This window comes from Prionailurus bengalensis, chromosome F2, assembly GCF_016509475.1.
Source record: "Prionailurus bengalensis isolate Pbe53 chromosome F2, Fcat_Pben_1.1_paternal_pri, whole genome shotgun sequence".
In the NCBI taxonomy this organism is placed as follows: Eukaryota; Metazoa; Chordata; class Mammalia; order Carnivora; family Felidae; genus Prionailurus; species Prionailurus bengalensis.
In genome coordinates this window covers 63,198,429-63,216,002 of record NC_057353.1, presented here as the reverse complement: position 1 = coordinate 63,216,002, position 17,574 = coordinate 63,198,429, and the positions used below count along the sequence as shown (strand labels likewise).

The 17,574-nt window shown below is 39.1% G+C and overlaps 1 protein-coding gene across 1 annotated transcript in view; it reads right to left on the bottom strand.

Moving 5' to 3' along the window:
- COLEC10 (collectin subfamily member 10) overlaps window positions 1–16,702 on the bottom strand; it is a 38,992-nt gene extending 22,290 nt beyond the window's left edge. The window contains exon 1 of the mRNA XM_043601635.1: window positions 16,433–16,702. Coding sequence (XP_043457570.1) covers window positions 16,433–16,580 — 148 coding nt within the window. The 5' untranslated portion in view covers window positions 16,581–16,702. The remainder of the gene's footprint in view (window positions 1–16,432) is intronic.
- Window positions 16,703–17,574: the final 872 nt, after the last annotated feature.

Below are 17,574 nucleotides of genomic sequence, written 5' to 3'. Positions count from 1 at the left end.
AAAATGATTTGTTTCGGCCCCCCCAGGCCGCCAGCTTGCTGTGATAATCTCTCCACCAGAATTCCAGCAGAGCGCACAGCTGACTAATTTTTCTTAGGGAAAGGGAAAGTTTTTTTTCCCCCAACAAGCAAAAAGTCTTTAAAAATTAAAGTCTAGTTTGAGTTGAAATTGCTGAACCTAGGTCAGTACCCCCTGCTCAAAGGAAGCAATTATTAAAAATTAGTGAATTGGTTTTGGAAATGCTAAAGAAAAATCACTAGAAGCTGAACTTTTCCCACTGCCAAAATAGTCTTATGGACTAGGAGGAGGTTGTTAGCAATCCTCCTCCTGATCAGCCTTTGAATTGAATGCAGGAGGTAGTATGGGGTGCTTTATTAACGGGGCCAACACTCTTCTCCAAAATATATCCCTCTCGTCTCTACCTACACCTTCTTGCCAATTACATTCTCATTCTTGGAAAGCTCTGTTGTCATATCGATTATTCCCTGGACCTCTCCTATACACCTCATATCTTAGTACAGTCATAAAATGGACTATATCCCAGCACTTTTACCTCCTGGATCACCACCTCATCCTTTACCGAAATATTCAGCCATCCTTGGGACCTGCTACTTTTGCTTTCTCCCCAGTCGCTCTGTTTATCAGTCCCTCTGTGCCTTTACTTCTCTCCCCATTAATCCTGAATTCTTTCAACTCAGTCACTCCTACACAGCTCTCCCTAAGGCAAAGGGACTGCCCTCCTTTGGTGAAGAGAGCTCTGGGACAAATTCTATCATTTTTCTGAATCCCAGTGCCATCCATTAAATGGAGAAAATAATCGTTACTTCATAGCATTGTTGTAGACTAATGGAGACAATGCAAGAAAAGTGTGCAGCACAGTGCCTGGTGCTTGGCAAACTCATCTGTTCTTCTTTTAACAAGAATAGAAGGGAGGTGTAAGAATGATTAGCATCATCATCATCATCACCACCAGAAATGACATTTCTTTTAAACCTTCCTTTGTATTCACTACCTCAATCCTTATCCTACAATCATCACTTACTTTTTTACTTAACTATGTGTGCTAAGTAAATTTTCACACATTAAAGATAAATGGAAATATATATATACCCATTACTGAGGTTTAACAATTAACATGTTGTCATTGCTTCATCTATGTATTTTTATTGATTTTTTTTTTAAAAAGTATATAACGGACATCACGACATATCTTCCTTAAATACTTCAGCAGGTCTCTAAAAGGTAGGAACATTCTCCTGTGTACACATAATATCATTATGTCAATCTTAAATTTTAATTGACTACCGGGATTTGCTAAAGCCATCTTTATAGAGTTCTGTGACCTCGTTTATCTTGAGCCTGTGGTACTGTGCTGCATATAAACTAATAAAAAGAGGTGAGCCCTTAGAAAGACAGACAGACATTCAGAGGAATAAACCTAGGTTCACTGAAAACAAATCATGACAAAAATTCCATTTTTAATTCTGAAAGGACTCCTAATAAATCAAGAAACTGTCATGACCAGAGTGGCTGGGAGAAGACACATTTCCATTGGTCATTCACAGAAGACTGCAGTTCCTGTGAGGCTGGGAGGATATATTGATAAAATCCATGGGCTTCATTCTTACAGATCTTGAATTCAATTTCTAATTATATCCCTTTGTGTGTGTGGTATTTAACCTCTCAAAGTTTCTGTTTTGTCTGTAAATGGAAATAAATAGAGTGACTACCTGTTTAGTCTCCCGAATTGAGGGCTGTTTCCTTATGCTGAAACACATGATATTTTTCTTTCATTTCAATAGCTTTGTGATGGAAATTGCAGGTAGAGGAAGAAATCAGTACAAAGGTTTCTTATTTCCTTTTTCCCCTATCCAGTGTATTGCCAGGTTATGTCTAGTGTTACCTGCCCATTCCTTGAAGGTGCGATTTTTCAGCTCTCCAAATGGTCTCATATCCTAGGACTGGCAACAAACACTCGGATAACAGGAACCAACAGGAGAAGGTGATCTGTAATTTAAAATCAGGCTTCTGCAAGCATGGCTCACTGACCCTCAAAGATAGTGGTCATAAACTGTGGAGAGATTACAGACCCTTGGTGACATTTCATCACAGCTCTCTTTCCCCATTTCAGACATGGAGGGGGTTTTCTTCATATTTCTTTTAATGAAAGCAGAAAAAATGAGCAAGCATAGTTTTTAAAGGAAGAATGACGTGTAGACATTACTTTGCATCTTCACTGCCATGAGGCAACTTATCTGTGGGTCAAGGGAGACCCAGACCTTGGCCATCTTGGCTTAAGAAGAACAGCAAAATAATAATAATAATAATAATAAATACTATGTTCCTCATGAATGGAAAAACATCTTTCCATGATAGTAGGGCAAGGGTCCTCTAAGAGATTTTTCTGAGCTCCTCCCTAACATTATCTCACCCAGTTATAAAGAATGTGCATGAAATAAGACCATCCTTGTAAAACAATTAACATCTTTCCCAATACATTTAAAGCATTTGCAAAATGTTTATTTTGGTCCTACAGTCGGGATATGATTACAAAAGAACTAAGTTCATTTTAGTCCATAGGAAGCTGCCTGCCTCTAAGGAGAAAAGCTGTCCAAGGGACAATCTTCTGTGGAAGAAAGCAGCTCTTAACCAAGATACAATTTGGCAAGGGTCTCAGCCTTCAGAACCACAGGTCTTTGGAAGCTTGGTGCAATGGGAATAATAGGAGTTTTATAGCCTGTTATGGGCTGAATTGTTTCCTCATCTCCAAAATTCATATTGGAGCCCTTCAAGTTGAAGCCCTACTCCCAGTACTTCAGAAGGCAAATGTACTTAGACATAAGGCCTTTAACGAGATGAGTAAGTTAAATTCTGGCTGTTTGGGCAGTCCTAATCCAATCTGGCAGTGTCCTTATGAGAAGAGGAAATTTGGACATACAAAAGGATACAAGGACAAATGTAAAAAAAAAAAAAATCCTTGCAAAGGCCATGTGAGGACACAGTGAGAAGGCGGCCATCTGCAAGCCAAGGAGAGAGGTCTTAGCTAAGAGAGACCAAATTTGTCAACAACTTGACCTTGGCCTTTCAGCCTCCAGAACTGCAAGACAATGACTTCCTGATGTTTAAGCAGTTTGTGGTGTTTTGTTATGGTAGCCCTAGCAGACTAATTCATAGTCACAGAGACCTGGGCTCAACTCCTACATCTCCACTTAACAGCGCTTTCATATTATACTAAATAAGTATAGTGCGTACTCTCTCTGCTTCAGTTTCCTAAACTAGAAAGTTGAGATAGTTACATTTTTCTTACAGAGTTGCTTGAAGATTAAACGATATTATGGATGGCAAATTTCACAGAGGATACCTGTGCATTGAGTGTGCCCTTAATGATCCACTAAATGTTGAGTGTATAGTGGGGATCTCTTGCTTTTACCTTCCTGGTATCTTCTTCTGTGCTTCTAGTACCGGTCCCACAAATTTCCATAGGAAACCACGCTTGCTTATTCTACATCCATGTGTTTTAAACCTAACCCACAGTGATTGGTTCAGCAATGGACATGTGACTCACCAAGAGCCAGTGAGTCTCAATTCGTAGATAAGTCTCCTCAACAACTCAAGCAGTTACAACTTTCAAAAATGGAGACTTGCTCTTTCTGCAAGGGTTGCAGAGAGGATAAGCTACTATTGAAATATCTGAATCTATTTGACCACCACGAAGGGAGAAGCTTCTTTAAAGTGAAGTCATTATTGAGGAAAGCAGAAGCAAGGTATGAAGACTGAGTCCTGAGCACCTCACTCCGGACTGGATATAGTGCAGCTTGAATCCCTCCCTGTTACATGAGTCTATAAATTCCCCTTCTCTCCTCTGTTTGCTTGTTTGACTAACCAGTTTAAGTTTACTTCCTTACTAATGTAAGGAAACTTATGTGTCTACTAGACACAGATCAGGACAAAAGGGCCTTCCTATGAGGAAATCAAAACCTCAGGAGAAGATAGGCATATAATTACTGTGATAAATGCTAGAAGAGGAGCTGTTATGGGAGCACAATGGAGGAAACACCTGCCTTTACCTGCTTACACCTGAAACTCTCCCCTATTCTTTCTCCGGAAGAAATGGGATCCCTTGCACTGTGCTCCACCAGAATAAATTCATAACTTAAGTGAAAAAATAAGATAAAATACAAATTTGTCATTATATGAGGGCAGGCTGTTACTACACTGTTCTCATCAATAAAAGTTCATGTGGATTTTTATTTTCCGTCCAAACCATGCATCCTATGGGTTCCGCTCACATGTCACGTCCTTTCCCCAGGAGTCTTCTTGGTATAGACTTTCTTGCTGCCATCTCCCTCTTTAACTGTCAGGATCATCTCATTTTCTGAAGGGAACACCCCTCCTACTTCAAAGCACCCACCACACTGTGTCACATGATGGGACAGGTCAGGGATATGCACTATTTTCTCTGTATCCCTAGCACTTGGCACAGCGTCTCAGATGTAATGGGTGCTTTCTCAACAAAGGTTTTCAAAAGAAAGGGAATAACACCCTTAAAGTTAAGATAGATAAATGTGAGCTTAATGAGAATACAGGTAAATAAATTAGTAATTGATTGAAATGTCATTCTCTCAAATGGCTGATTAATGAATTGACTTGAGTCAGCTGAGAAAGGTCTGTGTGATGGCTTGTAATCTAGGAAGGCAGCCAGACTGGCTCTACTACTCTCTCCACCCCATATTTTTGTCCCCTCTTCTTTTTTTTTTTAAGTTTATTCATTTATTTTGAGAGAGAGAAAGAGAGTAAGTGCATGCACATAAGCGGGGTAGAGGCAGAGAGAGAGGGGAAGAGAGAGAATCCCAAGAGGTTGAACTCATGAACCATGAGATCATGACCTGAGCTGAAATCAAGAGTCAGAGCCCAACCGACTGAGACACCCAGGCATCCCTGTTCCCTCTTCTAATTTGCCCGTGTCTCCCAGTGTTGCCACCATGCTCTAATCTCCCAGGCTCAGTACCCAGATTGGCTTTGGCTATTCCTCCTTCCTAACTTCCACCTTGATTCTTACTTTTTCTCACATGTGTCCTTTCTTTTTCTTCCTAACACTACTGCCACCATCCTACCTCTTCCTGTCCTCATATAATCCCTATTCCTTGTGGGTGGTCCCTAAATGGTCGGCATGGTGTTTTATTCACCAGTGACTCCAAGGGCCTAGAATAGTGTCTATTCAATGAATAATTGTTTAAATACTGGTTTCCTTAGATCTGAACTTCACTTTTTCAAACCATCTTGCAGACTAATCTTTATAAAATAGCATTTTCATTATAAAACTGCCCCATTCAAAACATTTCAGCAGTTCCTCTGTGTTTATAGGCCAAGCCCAAACTAGTTAGTCTAGCATTTGGACTTTCACAGACTGGCATCGGTGGAAATTTCTGGTGTTATTTTCTGTCACTGAGTTGCATAACCTTCTATTCCTGTTCAACTTGGTTATTCATTTTTTTTATTAAAATGTCTTTCAATTCATGCCTCCATTGAGTGCCACACACTTTTCTCTCTGTTTGAAGTTCGTCTCTTCAGAGGAAAAAAACACAGACATCATAAAAGAAAAGAAAAAACATATATGACCATAAGAGAAATTAAAAGTTTTTATATGATAAAAGATGCCTCGTAAATATATACAGTTTATAAACAAATATATGACAGACAAGGGAAAAAATCAAGCACTAAGATACAGAAAATGATTAATATTCTTAACATGCAAAAAGCTTTTGCAAAAAGATAATAAGTGAAATAAAAAGATGATCTAAAAATATAAGTAATAAATGGTAGATGAAAAGTGCCTGTACTATTAGTCAGAACAATAGTAATATGGAAATGTCTTTATGGTACTTTGCCTTTAGATTTAGTAATAATCTAAAAAGACTAGTAGCATCAAACGATGCCACAGATGCAAAGAGCACTCAGTCATTGCTTCTGGCAACATCAATTGCTACACCATTTCTGGAAGCTAGTCTGTCAATAAGGATTAAAACAAAGAATCCAAACCATCTATTTTACCTTAGGGAACCTATTTTATGGGAATAACTGTAAGAACTAAAAACTACTTGTAAGAACGTGTGTGTGTGTATTTACGTATATGAAAACACTTGTTTGCTGTGGCAAAAACAAAACCCATAAACAATCTGAAAGTTTGTCATCATGGAACTGATGAAAATACAAGGAGAAATACTGTGCAGTTACTAAAAATAATGAGTTAGAGCGAGACCTCTGGGGAAAGTACGAGCTCCATGTTATAGTACATAAAGAGTGTCTCGGGGCGCCTGGGTGGCTCAATCGGTTAAGCAGCTGACTTCGGCTCAGGTCATGATCTCGCGGTCCGTGAGTTCGAGCCCCGCGTCAGGCTCTGTGCTGACAGCTCAGAGCCTGGAGCCTGTTTCCGATTTTGTGTCTCCCTCTCTCTCTGACCCTCTCCTGTTCATGCTCTGTCTCTCCCTGTCTCAAAAGTAAACAAAATGTTAAAAAAAATTAAAAAAAAAAAGAATGTCTCTTAGAGAGTCACATGCATATGATCTTACTTAGAAGAAAGAATAATAAACAGAAAAAATATAGAGAAAAGTGCCAATACCAAGCTCTTCATGATGATTACATGGGAGAAGTGGGTCTGGAAAAGGAAGAGTGACAGTGAAATGTGAAATCATTAGTTTTTTCTTTACGCATCTTTATTCTGCATATATTTATACATGCTATATGTTTAACAAGCATAAAATACTCTTTCAATTTAAAAAATAAATCATTAATAATATAAAGAAACTATGGCCCTTCTCTCCCTTTGTAAATTTTACCCATCGGTCTGTCTCAAATTCTAAATTCTCTGAATTTATTGATAGAATTATTTCCTTGGTAATTCACCATCTGCTTCCCTGTTACTACTCTATAATTGCTGCCTTGGAGTATTATTTTAAAATGCACTGTTATTTAACTTTTTGTGTTAATGTCAACTCCTTAATTGGAGTGTAAGTTCCTTGTGATGAGGGCAGATATTTTACACTTTGCTCTCAAGAGCTGCTCAAAACTTCACAATTTGCTCACTCATTCTTGAACAAATATTTATGGAGTCTCTACCAACTACTAAGTCCTGTGTTGAGTCCTAGGCATACGGCACGGTCTCAGACTAGACATGATCTAAGCCTAAAAGTTTGGTTGGAAGGAGACACCAAACAAGGTCTTCTAAATGTCATGAGTATTACAAAAGGGAAATTGTCATGTGTGTTGTTGGCACCTAACAGGGTGCGATTTTGAAAAGATCGGTGATATGGGAGTAAGGAGATTTGGCTTTTATTAAACTCTACTGCTCTCTCCTCAGATGACAAGATAATGTGTCAAATAAGGAAACAGAAAAGAAGTGCTTTTTCTATATTAATATGCTAAGTGATGCAAGGAAATAACATATATAAGGACATATAATTAAGTTATCTAATAACAATATCAATGTCAGTAATGATAACAACTGTGTTTACTGGGGGCTTCCTGTGATCCAACCCAGGTTGTTGACGTGCATGACCATGATATCAACCAGTTCTTTTATTGTGCCCCATCAGTTTCAGAGACCGAAAAACTTTATTCCTCCTGCAGCTCATTCCTGTGTGACCTGGCAAAGAAAAGTGAAGATTTCAAATATCCTGCAATATTTCCTACTTGGATTATAAAGCACCTCCTCTTGGTTTCAGGTTTACTTGGTTTAAAAAGAATTACTACTTGGAACCTACAAGTCTTTTGTAGTCACTGCATGTCTGAGTAACAGGAAGAAAAAAACCCAACAACAACTAACATTGTACTTAATGAAAAATACAATATCAAGGTTTGTTGGGCAGGTTTCTTCTGCCTGCACATATCATTCACTATTAAAATTCATTCACAGCCATGTCAGTAGAAACAAATGCAAGGAGAAATCCCATCCATCCAGGACTAAGTGGCAAGTGCTTTTGCAGTGCGGTAGTTAGGAGTGGAAGATCTGGGATCTAAGGGCTCAGTTCAAGTCCTGGATCCATCACCGGCTCACTGGCAACCCACTTAAATTGTACAAGTCTAAGTTGTTTATAAATCAGAGTAGTGAAATATCTCCCTCACAGTGTTGTTGAGGGGAGTAATGTGATAATTCACATGAAGGGTCAAACGGCGCCTGGAATGAGGTGAGCACTGGAGAAATTTATAACAGTATCATCCAATAGCCACCTAGAATTTCTAGCCAGTAGAAATTAGAGGGATGCAAAGAAGAGGCCAAGGGCAAGCTGTGCCTCTTTTAGCCCATTCCTTGGCTGTGCAGATTTGCAACTCCCTGGCTGAAGTGTATTTTTGCTTCCAGAGATTTATGCCACTGGCGTTGAAACGTTCACAACACTCTGTAGATGTAACATACAACATTCTGTCTAAAATTCTTCTCAGTACAAAGTGGGGCAGAAACTAATTTGAAGAAAAAGAGTAGCATTGTAAGTAATAACTGTGCGATTATATCCCAGCATCCCAATCCATGGGCATCCCACCTATCTGTGAGAATGGCGGTGTCCTCCTCCCTGATGATTCCCCTAAATGAGACAAGTCACAAAAACCGTGAGTCAAGACAAATAGTGTGATTTGTTTTTGTAGAGAAGAAATGCCTAAAAAATGTTTGCGATATCTATTTTCAACTGCCTGCTGGACTTTTCCATCTGAATGTCCAGAGGCAGCCCAAACTGTTTAGAACTCATTATAACCTGCCAGTTTTGCTTCTGAAATCTCTCTTTAATCTCCCCCTCTCTTCTTATCCCAACAGCCCTCATTAATCTCTTGCTTTTAGTTCATATCCCACTGGGAGCTTCTCACATCCTTCAGTGTTTCAGTCTACGTTCAACCTTGCCAAGAGATTCGTCTACCTGAAAAAAAATCTAAGTTGCTTCATTCTCCTACTCAGACTTCCAATGGCTCTTCTGGTTTAAACTATCATTTGGCTGGTCAGACCTGATACAATCTTACAACTTCTACAAAATAGCATGAAAACTGAAAAAAGAAAAAAAAGAAGAAGAAAGAAAACCCAAGGTATAATGAAAATTAGGTTAACAAAATGTAATGAGCTTCCATTTACAATGAAGCCATTGGAGCTGGACTAGGGAAAACATTCTGTGCTCTACTTTATTAAAAGATTGATTTTAATAAAAGGAGATGGAATAACACTTTCTCCTCCAGTGGACACCCCTGTTCCAAGAGTAAGTTGCCACTGACCAGAAAATTAAGTCAATAACTTTGTTGCATTAGTGATGCATTTTTGACATGGCAGAGTACTATACCCTAACCTCCCACACCCACCCATGTTTCTAAATCCAAAAAGTAAGATAGGAAGGAATACAGGAGAACAGGGAGTAAGAGTGATGCATTTGGGAGATTCAGTTCTCAATAGAAAAGCCTTATAGGCAGGTGCAGAAACACCCTGGCATCAATGAATGCTGAGCATTTTAATTTTGCATACACTCATCTGTGCAGAGTTAAAATGTTAGAGAATCAGGAAGAGGGAGCAGGAGAAAGTTCCACATTGGCATGATTGGGTCACCTTCAAAACATACCAACATGATATTTCCTCCTTTGATCATGAGGAGACAAAATATAGAGACAGTTGAGATAGGGGGAGAGAGAGAGAGAGAGAGAGAGAGAGAGATTAATCAAAATGTTGAGTCCATTCTAATTTGAAAAATAAAATGTTATCTTAATGGTCCTCTAACCTAGGAAAGTAGGTCATCTCCCTTGCTTTTGCACACTCTATGTGAGTATTATTTCAGTGTATTTGGTCTGTGTCTATGGACTAGTACTGACTTTGCCCTAAGATCACTGGCCCAGCCTTACTCTTCAAGTGCTAGGGTAACACTGATAGATGCATTCCAGAGAACTTCCTTTGTAATGTGTCAAAGTCCCTCCATCTCTTTGGGGACTTTCGCTTTGATCTAGAGCATATTGTCTTACTTGCTTACTTACTAGAGCATATTGTTCATCTCCCATTAGACATAAGGGTCTGTTTGGTCACAGAGCATGTGGTCTGAGGAGTGGGTGGGGTGGGGAACTTTGGTGCTGCCTGTCAAAATCCCTTTCTAGATTTTTGTTCATCTCAAGCCAGGCAGAGCAACATCATTTAAACTATTTTTGGCTGTACTCAAGACTGCAGTGCCTGCACATACAGTCGCCCCTGGGTGATAGCAAATAAATGACCCTCAGAAGGGTCACAGGCAAGAGTAGTGTGCTTTAGTTTCTTCTCTTTAAATAGGAATAATGATTCCTGTAGTATGTCACTACAGCCAATGAAAAATAATTGATAAACCTTTGTGAATTCTAAAGGCTCGTATTCATATACTTTATTTAACAGATACCAGTATTTTCAAGTGGCCACAAGAGACGTGAAACGATGGTTCTAGAGTTTTCAAATCAAGAATGATTATAGTAAATAATTCGCAAACCATTACATTATTTAGCTGCTACTACACTTGAGCCTTTGAGTGTCATATTTTCACTGCACATATTTGTAGCAGAGAACGTTGCCAACGAATTTTGTGAAAGTATAGAATATTGCAGATCAAGTATGTGGTGCAAAAACCAGCCAGACTGGTTATAGGTTGGAATATCCTGAAAATATGCGAAAAGGCCAAAACACACCATTTCTAACAGAAGTATATCTCATAAACATAAAAAAAGAGTGAGAGACTTAAGTTTGTATCTGGCCTACGTATATGGTCAAGATCCAAGGAGAACAAACCTGCCGGCCTGGGTCACGGGAAAATATTCTTTAAAGGAAGAAAAAAAGACCCCCAACACAAGAAACACATTCCTGTTTTCTCTCGAGTTTTGCTAATCCCCGGTTTTCTAATATTTAAAGAGTCCTTGGCAATATGTGAGAGACAGTGCTAAGTGCTTTGTGCAGCTTAACTCATTTCTCCTCACCACTAACCTATGAAGTACTCACACTATTATCATCCCATCTTTTCTTACTGGAAAGAAAACTGACTTCTGGTTTTGTGGGTTTTAACTCATTTAATCCCATTCCATCCATAGGGGTATTTACACCATTGTTTTTCCTATTTAATTGATAAAGATTACCAGGCTCAGTTGGAGAACTGTCAACTGCGGAAAGAAGGCAACATTAGTGAAGGGTAAGGGTAAGGGTGGTCTCAAGTTTGTGAGCTACTGATGAACAAAAGTGGACTTTGCCTTGGGGCTACACTAGGCAGGAAATTGCAGCAACCTGCAGAAGATAGTGGCATTTCCTGGGTAGGTTTCTATTCACAGAGCCAACTTTACAGTCTGTGAGCCTTTTGTCAGGATGGGGGAAAGAAGCAGTTTATGGTGGCTGGTAATCGAAAATGGAAGCTAATGGCAAAAATGAGGATGGCTGAGCTATATGCCGAACATGTTTTAATTTTCAAATGAAGTATTTGACATGGACAATGTCATCATCTCCATTTTAAAAATGAAGGCCCTGAGGCTTGAAGGTCTCGTGAACAGGTAAGTAGTGGAGCTCAAATTCAAAGTCCCTGATCTTTACCAACATGCAGGTGCCTACTACTGTGGCCCTAGCAGTGACAAATAGGTGGTCAAGTTACTGTGCAAGAGAGTTGGGGAAAGAGGGGGCATGAGTAAAGGACACATCCTGATTAAAACGAAACAAGCTAATTTTTTTAAATCATTATCATTCAGGGCCTCCTGATTCGTCTTTGCCCACACTTTGATTGACTGGAGTTTTACTCTTCTTTTTCTGGTTTAACCTTGAAGTACTTTCTTGGTATCTATCCAAAAGGAAAAGGAGAGGAAAAATCGTTCAGAACAACCTGGCCAAACCATTTAAAATTTTGGTTTGTCTTTAGGCGTAGGATGCATATTAAAACTCTCAATGAAAGAATCTAGTGAATTAATGCCGTTAACATAAAGGTCCTGGGAAAATACCTACTTGCTTAACCTCTCTGATAAAGTCACCAGAAAGAAATTAGCAACTTAATTTATATCAAGGTGACCGAGCTAAAACAATTCTGTACCATGTTTATACATTGACCTCACAGAACTCCTTTTCTAATGTTAATTTATAAAACTAAGGGAAGGATCATTTCATGCTTAATGAGAATGACAAAATGTGAGGATGATGATATAACATGGTAGAATGGAACAATGACTGGCCTGACAAATGGAATATGAGTTCCAGTTCTAGCCCTGCCACCAATTAAACACTGTGTGACCTAGACCAAGTTACTCTACCTCTCTGGGCTTCAGCTTTAACGAATGTAAAATTTGTAATTTGGGATGAAACCAAATTACCTCTGATAGCTACATTACAGGTAGTGAGACTTCCAATTTGGCTGTGAAAGTGATCCCGACATTTCTGGGCATATTTGGCCATCCGTCTGGGGAAGCCACAAGAAGGCTTGTTTGCACTAGAGACTGAGAAGATTCCTGGAAACAACTCAAGTTTGTGCCAATTACCAGGACCAGAAAATGAAGGGTATCAGGTAGGGCCTCCTGTGAAAATGGCATTTGAGCTAAAACCTGAATGAGGAGAAAGAACTATCTTTGGGAAAATCTGGACTGGGGTAAGTTTGGGCCAGAGGGGAGCACTGAGTACAAAGGTTCTGGATTAAGAATGAGAGACAAAGCAACGGCGCCTGAAGCAGACTACAGGTGAAGAAGCAGTTTCATATGGTACAAGTAGGGAGAAGCCAGATGGATTGCAAAGGAACTTTTAGGCCACACACACAAAAGTCATTGAAAAGCAAAAATCTCCGCAAGAAAAGAAAACTAATGGAAGCCAACATAAGCTGTTAGGCAAAATACCTTTAATTTCCAAGCGAACTAATAAGGTAATGGAGTTGATTATCAAAGTGGAGGCAATCATTATTTTCAGCACATACTGGTACAATGTTGAGCTGTGATGTTGCATGAACACTGTGTTCTTAGGCATTCTTGCATCCATTTCTTACCAGCAAGGGTCAGTGGAATATACTTCCAAACCTGATTCTAATAGAAACCAGTGGGGGCGCCTGGGTGGCTCAGTCGGTTGGGCGTCCAACTTCGGCTCAGGTCATGATCTCGTGGTCCATGAGTTTGAGCCCCACGTGGGGCTCTGTGCTGACAGTTCAGAGCCTGGAGCCTGTTTCAGATTCTGTGTCTCCCTGTCTCTCTCACCCTCCCCCATTCATGCTCTGTCTCTCTCTGTCTCAAAGATAAATAAATGTTAAAGAAATTAACAGAAACCAGCAGATGTCATGGAATGGCACTGGACCCAGAGCCAGACGCCCAGGGCTAAAGTTCAAATTGCATATCTGTTCTGTAAGCATGTGAAAGAGTTTGAGAGTTCCTCTTGGCCTCATTGAGATCGTTTCCTTATCTTTAAGTTTAAAGTAATTGCTACCACTTAGGGAAATTGTGAGAATTAAACAAGATAATCTACTTGAAAATACTTTGGAAATTGTGAATCATCACTCAAATATTTATTGTTTTACATTTCTTTTTAACATTTCTTGTTAAAGTTTATCACCCCTGCTGTTTTCAATTAAAACCACTAGAGGTCAGAATTTTACACGAATTGTTTAAAGAAACAACGTAGGTGGGAAAGAAAGAACATTTTCTGGCCGAACAATAGTAAACTTAAGGCACAGAAAGAAAAGATGACTTTCAACAAAGAAGTTTTGATAATTGGAACAATGCTTATTCCCAAAATTGTTACTCAACAGACTTAGATAAACAGGGAGAGGAAGGAAAGATAAGTAGAATTTAATTATCTATTTATGATGTCTACATGGCTTAAAGTTTACATTGTTTACCTTATATTATTCTTCAAACAGTTCTCTGATGAAGCTCACTTTGCAAATAAAGAAACTAAAACTCAATAGGTGTAATAACATACCGAAGATCAGATTGAATTCAATGTCTTTCTTACCACCAAGTCATGCTCAGGAAATAATGCAGTAAAAAATGATCAGTGTATGTTGGAAAACATATTATATGACACATTAGCATTACTGGTTTTCCACATACAACTCTAAATGATGTATTTAGCTCCCAGTTTCCCAAATGAATTTAGGGAAAACTCCTTTTAATGTTTCTCAGGGTATCTAGAGAAGTTTCTGCGTGCGATACTAGTAACTATGGTATTGACGTGATTAGCCTTGAAGAAAAATATAGACCAGCTTGCTCGTAGGAAAATATATTGAAAAGAAGCAATAGTTCAGTCCTTTAAAATGTTTCTTTATCCATCAAGCTTGTTTCTTTATCTTTCTTTTTTTCTTCCTTCCTTCCTTCCTTCCTTTTTTTGTGGAAATAAATATGCAAATCTGCCTTGTTGGGAGGGGAGGAGCTATGCTCACTTTCAGGAAGGAATGAGGTAGGGTAGATGGCAGTTTACATCTTGAGAGAAGACAAAAACTAAGTCCTGTTTTTCCCTGTAAGCACAGCATCCAGCACAGTGCCTCGAGTGGCAGAAAGGCAGGGATGAACATGTATAAGTTGCTCCATGTGCGTGCATACAGGCAATTTGCAAAGAGACAATGAATTAATTGAGCCCTGAATCCAAGAGTTTGCAATCTGATAGCTTGAAATGCAGACACGTTTTAGGACAAGTGCTTTCATTTGAAACCTTTAGTATCTAACATGAGGCCTGAGATGTCGTAGGTATTCAGTACGTTCCAGAATTGGGGAATCTCTTTTATAAGAAGGGACTTAAAATTCATTTTAATGCAAAGTCCCCAGGCTCTGGGAAAAGAAGAAGACATCATACCAGGTCCCTAATAGACTTAGTTCTGGAACCCAGGGTTCTAGAGGGCTCCTTTCCAAGTATCTCCACCCAGGAAGACTTACTTCTTCATTCTGTCATATTTTTGCTTGTAATCATCTCATAATTTCTACAAGGCTCAGGAAGAGAGTGAAGGAGATTTACATTGTTTGAAATCTTAGCAAGGTTTCTAGGAGGAAGGGGGAAATTTTGCATTAAGAAATGAGGGTAAGAAGACCATGGCAAATAGGCTGCTGCTACGCAATAAATATTAATTGCCCTCCTTCCCTCCTAAATTTTTTCCCTACTGTTCATGACACTGATGTATGTTATTGAATGCATCTATTATGCCTAAAACAATGCTTGGAACTTAATAGGTACTCAATATATGTTGGCTGATTGGAATAAATAGAATTGTTGAATAGGAATCCATTATATTTTGGATATTATTTTGGCAGAGCTTTGCCCATTCTTCTTATAGCTTGAACATTGTAGTTTCTCTGCAAGGAAAATTGTTCAACAGTGCTATTCTCAAATGGACTCTCCCATTTGCAGGAACAAAGAAAACTTAATTTTCAGCATTTTCCATGAGAGCCCAGGAATGGCACAAAGTTTCTTATACTCTTGATGGAAAGGCCACTAATAGTTCTAAGTAAATACTTTTATTTCTAATCAAAACTTTCTTTTCTGAACATTTGCCCTCACATTATTCATTTATTCACCCAAGAAATTATTTGGAAGCCCCAAGGTCTCATTGTTCTTCCCTGCATTTATTTTATGGTATCAAAGGTTAAAGCTTGGATTGCAATCTTAGGAGGAAATTAATTCACTGATTACGAAAAATGCACTTTAAGCAATACACATTTAAATAACAGACAAGCATAGGGCGATGTATTTCTGCTTTTTCTGAAAGACCCTTTTTTTCTGCTTAAAATTTTAAGCAGCTGTGATTCTTCCACCCTATAGCCTGGAGAAACATAGCAGGAATTACTAATAAGGGCACCGATCTACACTGCAGTGACCACTTTCAGAACAAAAGGGTCAGAACTGAAACCAGGAAAACAGCAGCATTTTTTATCAACCAGTTGCTTGAAGCACATTTAGACCTTGGCTCTACTTGAAAAATTTTTGCAATAGTCTATCCTCCTTCCACTGAAGGCACTTGGCCCCGAAGACTCCACTTTCAATGAAGAAATGTTCATTTATATACTACCTGCAATCCTCAACAAAAATTTTCCTCCTCTTTGGAAACCAGAACCCCACGAATTTATGAGATATATGAAAGATTTAATTTTCTCTTTACTGAGCTTTTGCCTGGTAGCTTTACCAAAATCAGTACCGAGAAAGGCATTGGAATAGAGCAGCCCAAGAACAGAGATGATCTTCAGGAAAGTATCCCTGAAAGACCAAAGTTGTGGCTTGTGTATCTTCCCCTGGAGCAGCACAGAGGAGGGAATTTTCTCCTGACCTGGGCGCGTCCTGCCCCCTCCCCACATTCTCCTGCCTAACACGAAGGGAGGTTTTAAAATAAATAACAGGTTTTGCAAAATAGAAGCAAAGAAGGAGGAAGAGGGAGAAGAGAAAGTCATTGAGAGCTCCAGTAGGGTTGAGGGAGGAGAAAAGAGAGTTCGCTTATTATATATGAACATTTTGTTTTTCTTTCCTCACCTTTGGGTCCTGGTGCTATAGTGTGTGTGGCACAGACTTCAGTGGTAGGACGACTCTCCATGTCCAGACCCAGACTCTGAATTTGCAAAAGAAAAAGCACCAGAAGGATGAACTGGTTTCTTCCAAGTAGGGCTCCAAAGCCACTCATGGCTGTGGTTCTTCAAAAATGATTGCCCAGAAGTGCCAAAGAAGCAGCTTTATTTTAAATAAAACTTCTGCTTTGGGGAAGAAGGTAGTGTATCTGGAGCACACATTCCAAAAAGGGCTACAAAGACAAGAAGAAAGCATATCCTAGGTTGTTTATTTTCTCAGTGCTCCAAATGGACCATACATTATCCAGACTGTTTATTTTCAAGTGACAACAGTTTACTGAAAATTATCTCTGAGCTAAACACTCAAGTGTGCAGGTCAGTAGAAACAACCTAGAGAGCAGAGAGGATAGAGATGCCTTCTGCTCAGTACATGAGCTGACAACTTAATATCCTATGTTGCATTTGTATGTTGGGTTCCAGAAAGATGGTGTCAGAGACTGCTTGAATCACCTGCATGACATGGAAGCACTATGCAGGGCTTTGAGCTTTTTCTTAAGGAAATATTCATTACCTGTTGGCGGCAGCTGAAAGCTAGGGCTCCCAGTGTTCTTCATGACCTTATTTCCTTCTCTCATTACAAAGAGTTGTCTTGGGATTAAACCCCCAAGGAATGAACAGCAGCTTTTCTACAAAGCAATTTGGCAATAAGTACCAAGAATATTAAAAATGTTTATAGCCTTTGGTCCAGTTATTGCCTTTCTGTTACACTATTTTAAGAAAATGTTCTGAAATGTGGACAATATTTTATTTGAGAAAATGTGGCAAAAAGAGGAAGGGACATCAATTGCCTAACAATACATTATGGCTGGCAAATCATAGTAAATAACAAACATATGAGAGAGCATGACATGACAATTTGACAACGTCATTAAAATGATGTTTGTAGTAAGTTTTTGCTAAAATGGGGGGGGGGATTCTATATTATTATATTTCTTTTTTTTTTAAGTTTATTCATTTATTTTGAGAGAGAGCGGGGGAAAAGAGAGAAAATCCCAAGCTCCATGCTGTCAGCGCCGAGTTCAATGTAGGGCTCGAACTAACGAACCGCGA